Below are 12,116 nucleotides of genomic sequence, written 5' to 3' on the forward strand. Positions count from 1 at the left end.
GAGAGAGAGGGATGTGAGTTCACTAGAGAGAGAGGGGATGTGAGTTCACCAGAGAGAGAGTGGAAGGGATGTGAGTTCACTAGAGCGAGAGGGGAATTGATGTGAGTTCACTAGAGAGAGCGGAAGAAATGTGAGTTCACTAGAGAGAGAGAGGGATGTGAGTTCACTAGAGAGAGAGAGAGGGATGTGAGTTCACTAGAGAGAGAGAGAGGGATGTGAGTTCACTAGAGAGAGGGGGATGTGAGTTCACTAGAGAGAGAGGGATGTGAGTTCATTAGAGAGAGGGATGTGAGTTCACTAGAGAGAGGGGATGTGAGTTCACTAGAGAGAGAGGGGAAGGGATGTGAGTTCACTAGAGAGAGAAGGGAAGGGATGTGAGTTCACTAGAGAGAGGATGTGAGTTCACTAAAGAGAGAGGGGAAGGAATGTGAGTTCACTAAAGAGAGAGGGGAAGGAATGTGAGTTCACTAAAGAGAGAGGGGAAGGAATGTGAGTTCACTAAAGAGAGAGGAAGGAATGTGAGTTCACTAGAGAGAGAGTGATGTGAGTTCACTAGAGAGAGAGGGGGAAGGTATGTGTGAGTTCACTAGAGAGAGGGACGTGAGTTCACTAGAGAGAGAGGGACGTGAGTTCACTAGAGAGAGGGATGTGAGTTCACTAGAGAGAGGATGTGAGTTCACCAGAGAGAGAGGGAAGGGATGTGAGTTCACTAGAGCGAGAGGGGAATTGATGTGAGTTCACTAGAGAGAGCGGAAGAAATGTGAGTTCACTAGAGAGAGAGAGGGATGTGAGTTCACTAGAGAGAGAGAGAGAGGGATGTGAGTTCACTAGAGAGAGAGGGATGTGAGTTCACTAGAGAGAGGGGGGTGTGAGTTCACTAGAGAGGGATGTGAGTTCACTAGAGAGGGATGTGAGTTCACTAGAGAGAGAGAGGGATGTGAGTTCACTAGAGAGAGAGAGGGATGTGAGTTCATTAGAGAGAGAGGGATGTGAGTTCACTAGAGAGAGAGAGAGGGTGTGAGTTCACTAGAGAGAGAGAGGGATGAGTTCACTAGAGAGAGAGGGGATGAGTTCACTAGAGAGAGTGATGTGAGTTCACTAGAGAGAGATAGAGGATGTGAGTTCACTAGAGAGAGAGAGGGATGAGTTCACTAGAGAGAGGGGATGTGAGTTCACTAGAGAGAGAGGGATGTGAGTTCACTAGAGAGAGAGGGATGTGAGTTCACTAGAGAGAGAGAGGGATGTGAGTTCACTAGAGAGAGAGAGGATGAGTTCACTAGAGAGAGAGAGAGAGGGATGTGAGTTCACTAGAGAGAGAGGGAGGGATGTGAGTTCACTAGAGAGGGATGTGAGTTCACAAGAGAGGGATGTGAGTTCATTAGAGAGAGAGGGGAAGGGATGTGAGTTCACTAGAGAGAGGGATGTGAGTTCACTAAAGAGAGAGGGGAATGGATGTGAGTTCACTAGAGAGAGAGGGATGTGAGTTCACTAGAGAGAGAGTGATGTGAGTTCACTAAAGAGAGAGGGGAAGGAATGTGAGTTCACTAGAGAGAGAGGGATGTGAGTTCAGTAGAGAGAGAGGGATGTGAGTTCACTAGAGAGAGGGGGATGTGAGTTCACTAGAGAGGGATGTGAGTTCACTAGAGAGAGAGGGACGTGAGTTCACTAGAGCGAGGGGGACGTGAGTTCACTAGAGAGAGAGGGACGTGAGTTCACTAGAGAGAGAGGGACGTGAGTTCACTAGAGAGAGAGGGACGTGAGTTCACTAGAGAGAGGGACGTGAGTTCACTAGAGAGAGGGATGTGAGTTCACTAGAGAGAGAGGAAGGGATGTGAGTTCACTAGAGAGAGAGGGGAATTGATGTGAGTTCACTAGAGAGAGCGGAAGAAATGTGAGTTCACTAGAGAGAGAGAGGGATGTGAGTTCACTAGAGAGAGAGAGGGATGTGAGTTCACTAGAGAGAGAGAGGGATGTGAGTTCACTAGAGAGAGAGGAAGGGATGTGAGTTCACTAGAGAGAGAGAGGGATGTGAGTTCACTAGAGAGAGAGGGATGTGAGTTCACTAGAGAGAGAGAGGGATGTGAGTTCACTAGAGAGAGAGAGGGATGTGAGTTCACTAGAGAGAGAGGGATGTGAGTTCACTAGAGAGAGAGGGATGTGAGTTCACTAGAGAGAGAGGGATGTGAGTTCACTAGAGAGAGAGGGGAAGGGATGTGAGTTCACTAGAGAGAGAAGGGAAGGGATGTGAGTTCACTAGAGAGAGGGATGTGAGTTCACTAAAGAGAGAGGGGAAGGAATGTGAGTTCACTAAAGAGAGAGGGGAAGGAATGTGAGTTCACTAGAGAGAGTGATGTGAGTTCACTAGAGAGAGAGGGAAGGTATGTGAGTTCACTAGAGAGAGGGACGTGAGTTCACTAGAGAGAGAGGGACGTGAGTTCACTAGAGAGAGAGGGATGTGAGTTCACTAGAGAGAGAGAGAGAGGGATGTGAGTTCACTAGAGAGAGAGGGGAAGGAATGTGAGTTCACTAGAGAGAGAGAGAGGGGAAGGGATGTGAGTTCACTAGAGAGAGCGGAAGAAATGTGAGTTCACTAGAGAGAGAGGGATGTGAGTTCACTAGAGAGAGAGAGAGAGAGAGAGGGGATGTGAGTTCACTAGAGAGAGGGGATGTGAGTTCACTAGAGAGAGAGAGGGATGTGAGTTCACTAGAGAGAGGGATGCGAGTTCACTAGAGAGAGAGGGATGTGAGTTCACTAGAGAGAGAGAGGGATGTGAGTTCACTAGAGAGAGAGAGGGATGTGAGTTCATTAGAGAGAGAGGGATGTGAGTTCACTAGAGAGAGAGAGAGAGAGGGGTGTGAGTTCACTAGAGAGAGAGAGGGATGTGAGTTCACTAGAGAGAGAGAGGGATGAGTTCACTAGAGAGAGAGAGAGAGGGATGAGTTCACTAGAGAGAGAGGGAGGGATGTGAGTTCACTAGAGAGAGAGAGGAGTGTGAGTTCACTAGAGAGAGAGGGATGTGAGTTCATTAGAGAGAGAGGGATGTGAGTTCACTAGAGAGAGAGGGAGAGAGGGGTGTGAGTTCACTAGAGAGAGAGAGGGATGTGAGTTCACTAGAGAGAGAGAGGGATGAGTTCACTAGAGAGAGAGAGAGAGGGATGAGTTCACTAGAGAGAGAGGGAGGGATGTGAGTTCACTAGAGAGGGATGTGAGTTCACAAGAGAGGGATGTGAGTTCATTAGAGAGAGAGGGGAAGGGATGTGAGTTCACTAGAGAGAGGGATGTGAGTTCACTAAAGAGAGAGGGGAATGGATGTGAGTTCACTAGAGAGAGAGGGATGTGAGTTCACTAGAGAGAGAAGGGAAGTGATGTGAGTTCACTAAAGAGAGAGGGAAGGAATGTGAGTTCACTAGAGAGAGGGGATGTGAGTTCAGTAGAGAGAGAGAGATGTGAGTTCACTAGAGAGAGAGGGGATGTGAGTTCACTAGAGAGGGATGTGAGTTCACTAAAGAGAGAGGGGAATGGATGTGAGTTCACTAGAGAGAGAGGGATGTGAGTTCACTAGAGAGAGAAGGGAAGGGATGTGAGTTCACTAGAGAGAGGGATGTGAGTTCACTAAAGAGAGAGGGGAAGGAATGTGAGTTCACTAGAGAGAGAGGGATGTGAGTTCAGTAGAGAGAGAGGGATGTGAGTTCACTAGAGAGAGGGGGATGTGAGTTCACTAGAGAGGGATGTGAGTTCACTAAAGAGAGAGGGGAAGGGAGTTCACTAGAGAGAGAGGGATGTAAGTTCACTAGAGAGAGAGAGTGATGTGAGTTCACTAGAGAGAGAGGGGAAGGGATGTGAGTTCACTAAAGAGAGAGGGGAAGGAATGTGAGTTCACTAGAGAGAGGGGGGAAGGGATGTGAGTTCACTAGAGAGAGGGATGTGAGTTCACTAGAGAGAGAGGGATGTGAGTTCACTAGAGAGAGAGAGGGATGTGAGTTCACTAGAGAGAGAGGAACGTGAGTTCACTAGAGAGAGAGGGACGTGAGTTCACTAGAGATGGGAAGGGATGTGAGTTCACTAGAGAAAGAGGGAATTGATGTGAGTTCACTAGAGAGAGCGGAAGAAATGTGAGTTCACTAGAGAGAGCGGAAGAAATGTGAGTTCACTAGAGAGAGAGGGATGTGAGTTCACTAGAGAGAGAGAGAGAGGGATGTGAGTTCACTAGAGAGAGAGGGATGTGAGTTCACTAGAGAGAGGGGGATGTGAGTTCACTAGAGAGAGAGAGGGATGTGAGTTCACTAGAGAGAGAGAGGGATGTGAGTTCACTAGAGAGAGAGAGGGATGTGAGTTCACTAGAGAGAGAGAGGGATGTGAGTTCACTAGAGAGAGAGGGATGTGAGTTCACTAGAGAGAGAGGGATGTGAGTTCACTAGAGAGAGAGAGAGGGGTGTGAGTTCACTAGAGAGAGAGAGGGATGTGAGTTCACTAGAGAGAGAGAGGGATGAGTTCACTAGAGAGAGAGAGAGAGGGATGTGAGTTCACTAGAGAGAGAGGGATGTGAGTTCACTAGAGAGAGAGAGGGATGTGAGTTCACTAGAGAGAGGGATGTGAGTTCACTAGAGAGAGAGGGATGAGTTCACTAGAGAGAGAGGGAGGGATGTGAGTTCACTAGAGAGGGATGTGAGTTCACAAGAGAGGGATGTGAGTTCATTAGAGAGAGAGGGGAAGGGATGTGAGTTCACTAGAGAGAGGGATGTGAGTTCACTAAAGAGAGAGGGGAATGGATGTGAGTTCACTAGAGAGAGAGGGATGTGAGTTCACTAGAGAGAGAAGGGAAGGGATGTGAGTTCACTAGAGAGAGGGATGTGAGTTCACTAAAGAGAGAGGGGAAGGAATGTGAGTTCACTAGAGAGAGAGGGATGTGAGTTCAGTAGAGAGAGAGGGATGTGAGTTCACTAGAGAGAGGGGGATGTGAGTTCACTAAAGAGAGAGGGGAAGGAATGAGTTCACTAGAGAGAGAGTGATGTGAGTTCACTAGAGAGAGGGGAAGGTATGTGAGTTCACTAGAGAGAGGGACGTGAGTTCACTAGAGAGAGAGGGACGTGAGTTCACTAGAGAGAGAGGGACGTGAGTTCACTAGAGAGAGGGATGTGAGTTCACCAGAGAGAGAGGGGAAGGGATGTGAGTTCACTAGAGCGAGAGTGATGTGAGTTCACTAGAGAGAGAGGGAAGGGATGTGAGTTCACTAGAGCGAGAGGGGAATTGATGTGAGTTCACTAGAGAGAGCGGAAGAAATGTGAGTTCACTAGAGAGAGAGAGGGGGATGTGAGTTCACTAGAGAGAGAGAGAGAGGGATGTGAGTTCACTAGAGAGAGAGAGAGGGATGTGAGTTCACTAGAGAGAGGGGGATGTGAGTTCACTAGAGAGAGAGAGGGATGTGAGTTCACTAGAGAGAGAGAGGGATGTGAGTTCACTAGAGAGAGAGGGATGTGAGTTCACTAGAGAGAGAGAGGGATGTGAGTTCACTAGAGAGAGAGGGGATGTGAGTTCACTAGAGAGAGAGAGGGATGTGAGTTCACTAGAGAGAGAGGGATGTGAGTTCACTAGAGAGAGAGAGAGGGGTGTGAGTTCACTAGAGAGAGAGAGGGATGAGTTCACTAGAGAGAGAGATCTGAGTTCACTAGAGAGAGAGAGGGGATGTGAGTTCACTAGAGAGAGAGAGGGATGAGTTCACTAGAGAGAGAGGGATGTGAGTTCACTAGAGAGAGAGGGGAATGGATGTGAGTTCACTAGAGAGAGAGAGGGATGTGAGTTCACTAGAGAGAGATGGATGTGAGTTCACTAGAGAGAGAGGGGAAGGGATGTGAGTTCACTAGAGAGAGGGACGTGAGTTCACTAGAGAGAGAGGGACGTGAGTTCACTAGAGAGAGGGATGTGAGTTCACTAGAGAGAGAGGAAGGGATGTGAGTTCACTAGAGAGAGAGGGGAATTGATGTGAGTTCACTAGAGAGAGCGGAAGAAATGTGAGTTCACTAGAGAGAGAGAGGGATGTGAGTTCACTAGAGAGAGAGAGAGGGATGTGAGTTCACTAGAGAGAGAGAGAGGATGTGAGTTCACTAGAGAGAGAGGGATGTGAGTTCACTAGAGAGAGAGAGAGGGATGTGAGTTCACTAGAGAGAGAGAGAGAGAGGGATGTGAGTTCACTAGAGAGAGAGGGATGTGAGTTCACTAGAGAGAGAGAGGGATGTGAGTTCACTAGAGAGAGAGGGATGTGAGTTCACTAGAGAGAGAGGGATGTGAGTTCACTAGAGAGAGAGAGGGATGTGAGTTCACTAGAGAGAGAGAGGATGTGAGTTCACTAGAGAGAGAGGGATGTGAGTTCACTAGAGAGAGAGGGATGTGAGTTCACTAGAGAGAGGGATGTGAATTCACTAGAGAGAGAGGGGAAGGGATGTGAGTTCACTAGAGAGAGAGGGATGTGAGTTCACTAGAGAGAGAGGGACGTGAGTTCACTAGAGAGAGGGATGTGAGTTCACTAGAGAGAGAGGGACGTGAGTTCACTAGAGAGAGAGGGACGTGAGTTCACTAGAGAGAGAGGGACGTGAGTTCACTAGAGAGAGGGATGTGAGTTCACTAGAGAGAGAGGAAGGGATGTGAGTTCACTAGAGAGAGAGGGGAATTGATGTGAGTTCACTAGAGAGAGCGGAAGAAATGTGAGTTCACTAGAGAGAGAGAGGGATGTGAGTTCACTAGAGAGAGAGAGAGGGATGTGAGTTCACTAGAGAGAGGGATGTGAGTTCACTAGAGAGAGAGAGAGAGGGGAAGGGATGTGAGTTCACTAGAGAGAGGGATGTGAGTTCACGAGAGAGAGAGGGATGTGAGTTCACTAGAGAGAGAGAGGGATGTGAGTTCACTAGAGAGAGAGGGGAAGGGATGTGAGTTCACTAGAGAGAGAGGGGAAGGGATGTGAGTTCACTAGAGAGAGAGGGATGTGAGTTCACTAGAGAGAGAGGGATGTGAATTCACTAGAGAGAGAGGGATGTGAGTTCACTAGAGAGAGAGGGGAAGGGATGTGACCACCGTGATACATCCTAGATTCAGCCTTTACACGTCTATACAGCCACAAGTCTACCACACTATTACATGGTAGAGATGCCTTTAGTAGCCACCAGAAAATCACAAGTGAATTGTCAGTACTTTGCTGGATTAAAAAGGCTACATGACATTATCATGGTTCGTTACCATCATTGGTGGTGAGTTTGGGCAGGCTGTTGGGTGGTACGGCAGGGCTGGGGGGTCCGTACTGGGAGACAGGACTGATCTGGGGGAGGGGCTCGTACCTCTTCTCTACCGGACTCACCTTCTCCACAGACTCCGCCCTAAAACACAGATACGACAGAAGGTGTTTAAGATCATTGCAGTGGAATTGTGAAGAATCATTTAATCTACTAATCAGTGTCACCTTGAATCTCCAATAACTCATTATGCGATGAAGATTAGCAGTTCTGCCTCAGGACATGATCCCCTCAAAATGCTGACAGTCAGCCTGATCTCTGACCATATTGATTGTACTTCCCCTCTCAGATCTACAGTACACATGTGCCTTGGGGCTGGGTCGTGTTGTAGGGGTTATGGGTAGTGTAGTTTACCTGTTGTAGGGGTTATGGGTAGTTTACCTGTTGTAGGGGTTATGGGTAGTTTACCTGTTGTAAGGGTTATGGGTAGGGTAGTGTACCTGTTGTAGGGTTAAGCTAGCTGGGTTTGTGGTGGGAAGCAGTTGATCCCGGGGTGGGGTTATGGGTAGTTTACCTGTTGTAGGGGTTATGGGTAGTGTACCTGTTGTAGGGGTTATGGGTAGTGTAGTGTACCTGTTGTAGGGGTTATGGGTAGTGTAGTTTACCTGTTGTAGGGGTTATGGGTAGTGTAGTTTACCTGTTGTAGGGGTTATGGGTAGTGTACCTGTTGTAGGGGTTATGGGTAGTGTAGTGTACCTGTTGTAGGGGTTATGGGTAGTGTAGTTTACCTGTTGTAGGGGTTATGGGTAGTGTAGTTTACCTGTTGTAGGGGTTATGGGTAGTGTAGTTTACCTGTTGTAGGGGTTATGGGTAGTGTAGTTTACCTGTTGTAGGGGTTATGGGTAGTTTACCTGTTGTAGGGGTTATGGGTAGTTTACCTGTTGTAAGGGTTATGGGTAGTGTAGTGTACCTGTTGTAGGGGTTATGGGTAGTGTAGTTTACCTGTTGTAGGGGTTATGGGTAATTTACCTGTTGTAAGGGTAAGCTAGCTGGGTTTGTGGTGGGAAGCAGTTGATCCCGGGGTGGGGTTATGGGTAGTGTAGTGTACCTGTTGTAGGGGTTATGGGTAGTGTAGTTTACCTGTTGTAGGGGTTATGGGTAGTGTAGTGTACCTGTTGTAAGGGTTATGGGTAGTGTAGTGTACCTGTTGTAGGGGTTATGGGTAGTGTAGTTTACCTGTTGTAGGGGTTATGGGTAGTGTAGTGTACCTGTTGTAGGGGTTATGGGTAGTGTAGTTTACCTGTTGTAGGGGTTATGGGTAGTGTAGTGTACCTGTTGTAGGGGTTATGGGTAGTGTAGTGTACCTGTTGTAGGGGTTATGGGTAGTGTACCTGTTGTAAGGGGTTATGGGTAGTGTACCTGTTGTAAGGGGTTATGGGTAGTAAACCTGTTGTAAGGGGTTATGGGTAGTGTACCTGTTGTAGGGGTTATGGGTAGTGTACCTGTTGTAGGGGTTATGGGTAGTGTACCTGTTGTAAGGGTTATGGGTAGTTTACCTGTTGTAAGGGGTTATGGGTAGTGTACCTGTTGTAGGGGTTATGGGTAGTGTACCTGTTGTAGGGGTTATGGGTAGTGTAGTTTACCTGTTGTAGGGGTTATGGGTAGTGTAGTGTACCTGTTGTAGGGGTTATGGGTAGTGTAGTGTACCTGTTGTAAGGGGTTATGGGTAGTAAACCTGTTGTAGGGGTTATGGGTAGTGTACCTGTTGTAGGGGTTATGGGTAGTGTACCTGTTGTAGGGGTTATGGGTAGTGTAGTGTACCTGTTGTAAGGGTTATGGGTAGTTTACCTGTTGTAAGGGTTATGGGTAGTTTACCTGTTGTAGGGGTTATGGGTAGTTTACCTGTTGTAGGGGTTATGGGTAGTTTACCTGTTGTAGGGGTTATGGGTAGTTTACCTGTTGTAGGGGTTATGGGTAGTTTACCTGTTGTAGGGGTTATGGGTAGTTTAGTGTACCTGTTGTAAGGGTTATGGGTAGTTTACCTGTTGTAGGGGTTATGGGTAGTTTACCTGTTGTAGGGGTTATGGGTAGTTTACCTGTTGTAGGGGTTATGGGTAGTGTACCTGTTGTAGGGGTTATGGGTAGTGTAGTGTACCTGTTGTAGGGGTTATGGGTAGTGTAGTGTACCTGTTGTAGGGGTTATGGGTAGTGTAGTGTACCTGTTGTAGGGGTTATGGGTAGTTTACCTGTTGTAGGGGTTATGGGTAGTTTACCTGTTGTAGGGGTTATGGGTAGTGTAGTGTACCTGTTGTAGGGGTTATGGGTAGTGTAGTGTACCTGTTGTAAGGGTTATGGGTAGTGTAGTGTACCTGTTGTAAGGGTAAGCTAGCTGGGTCTGTGGTGGGAAGCGGTTGATCCCGGGGGTGGGGTTCATGGTCTTGCTGTCGAAGCTGCGGCGGTCAAAGTAGGACAGCTGCTTCCTGTAGTACTCCTCATCCTCGTCAGCATCGTAATGGTTGGAGGAGTGGGCCACGTCATCCAGGGGCTTAGACCCAGGGGCATTCTGGGGCTCGGGGGCTCTGTGGGGGAGATGGAGGGAGCGAGGGACAGTCAGAGAGCAGCACAGATAAACGTTGGGGTCAATTACATTTCAATTTCAGTCAATTCAGAAAGTAAACCAAATTCCAATTTGCAATAAAAAAAATAAAAACTTGAAATTGAATTGACCCCAACCCTGATACACTTACAAATCCATTCCACAGAGTAGAGGGAGAGACAGGATAACCAGTTAGAGAGCTCAACAGATCCACACAGGAGAAAGTAGAGCAAGCGACAGACAGAGACAGACAGACAGACAGACAGACAGACAGACAGACAGACAGACCCACACAGTAATAGCAAGAGTACAAACATGGACAAACACAAGAGGAAGAGAGAGACAGGTCACTGTGCTGATCAATACAGGAGAGAGAGACAGGTCACTGTGCTGATCAATACAGGAGAGAGAGACAGGTCACTGTGCTGATCAATACAGGAGAGAGAGACAGGTCACTGTACCGATCAATACAGGAGAGACAGATCACTGTACCGATCAATACAGGAGAGACAGATCACTGTACCGATCAATACAGGAGAGACAGGTCACTGTGCTGATCAATACAGGAGAGAGAGACAGGTCACTGTGATGATCAATACAGGAGAGAGAGACAGGTCACTGTGATGATCAATACAGGAGAGAGAGACAGGTCACTGTACCGATCAATACAGGAGAGACAGGTCACTGTACTGATCAATACAGGAGAGAGAGACAGGTCACTGTACTGATCAATACAGGAGAGAGAGGTCACTGTGATGATCAATACAGGAGAGACAGACAGGTCACTGTACCGATCAATACAGGAGAGAGAGACAGGTCACTGTACTGATCAATACAGGAGAGAGAGGTCACTGTGATGATCAATACAGGAGAGAGAGACAGGTCACTGTACCGATCAATACAGGAGAGACAGGTCACTGTGCTGATCAATACAGGAGAGACAGGTCACTGTGCTGATCAATACAGGAGAGACAGGTCACTGTACTGATCAATACAGGAGAGACAGGTCACTGTGCTGATCAATACAGGAGAGACAGGTCACTGTGCTGATCAATACAGGAGAGAGAGACAGGTCACTGTGATGATCAATACAGGAGAGAGAGACAGGTCACTGTACCGATCAATACAGGAGAGACAGGTCACTGTACTGATCAATACAGGAGAGAGAGACAGGTCACTGTACCGATCAATACAGGAGAGACAGGTCACTGTACTGATCAATACAGGAGAGAGAGACAGGTCACTGTACTGATCAATACAGGAGAGACAGGTCACTGTGCTGATCAATACAGGAGAGAGAGACAGGTCACTGTACCGATCAATACAGGAGAGACAGGTCACTGTGCTGATCAATACAGGAGAGACAGGTCACTGTACTGATCAATACAGGAGAGACAGGTCACTGTACTGATCAATACAGGAGAGACAGGTCACTGTACTGATCAATACAGGAGAGAGAGACAGGTCACTGTACCGATCAATACAGGAGAGAGAGACAGGTCACTGTACCGATCAATACAGGAGAGAGACAGGTCACTGTACCGATCAATACAGGAGAGAGACAGGTCACAGACAGGTCACTGTACTGATCAATACAGGAGAGACACAGGTCACAGTACTGATCAATACAGGAGAGACAGACAGGTCACAGTACTGATCAATACAGGAGAGACAGACAGGTCACTGTACCGATCAATACAGGAGAGAGAGACAGGTCACTGTACCGATCAATACAGGAGAGAGAGACAGGTCACTGTACCGATCAATACAGGAGAGAGACAGGTCGATACAGGAGAGAGAGACAGATAACTGTACCGATCAATACAGGAGAGAGAAAGATGGTCTTCACATTACAGCACCATGTTCAGCGTTCTGTTTTCCTGATGCATCCTGGTAGCTGCACTGTCTAACATGTCCACTAGGTGGAGCTCTGGGGTTGACAGTGATAAATGGACCATGTGGATTTTCTCACCACTGTCCTTCATCCACCTCTTTATATATATTTAGTATATTCCACAAGTCTGATCCAACATGACTTCCAGGATAGTATGTGATCATTTCTGGGGGTTGAACCCATAACCCTGGTGTTATGAGCACCAGAGCGGAGCGCTGTGCTGTGTGTGTATGTATATACACACACCTGTAAGTAGGTTTCTCCTGCTGCAGGTTGCTGAGGGAGTTGGCTTTGGGGACAGGACCAGGTGCAGTCATAGGTCTGGGCAGGTCCGCAGGCTGGAACACCAGACAGACCACAGGCAGGTTGAAACAGAATAACGTACGACTACCCAGGTCGTCCACT

General features: G+C 47.7%; 1 protein-coding gene across 9 annotated transcripts in view; it reads right to left on the reverse strand.

The window, feature by feature from the left end:
* LOC118358799 (tight junction protein ZO-1-like) overlaps positions 1-12,116 on the reverse strand; it is a 201,221-nt gene that overhangs the window by 15,432 nt on the left and 173,673 nt on the right. For all 9 annotated transcript variants that reach the window (XM_052480874.1, XM_052480878.1, XM_052480870.1 and 6 more), the window contains 3 exons: positions 11,958-12,049; positions 9,591-9,800; positions 7,229-7,365 (listed from right to left, as the gene is read on the reverse strand). In XM_052480874.1, coding sequence (XP_052336834.1) covers positions 7,229-7,365; positions 9,591-9,800; positions 11,958-12,049 — 439 coding nt within the window. The remainder of the gene's footprint in view (positions 1-7,228; positions 7,366-9,590; positions 9,801-11,957; positions 12,050-12,116) is intronic.

Source organism: Oncorhynchus keta, chromosome 26, assembly GCF_023373465.1.
Source record: "Oncorhynchus keta strain PuntledgeMale-10-30-2019 chromosome 26, Oket_V2, whole genome shotgun sequence".
In the NCBI taxonomy this organism is placed as follows: Eukaryota; Metazoa; Chordata; class Actinopteri; order Salmoniformes; family Salmonidae; genus Oncorhynchus; species Oncorhynchus keta.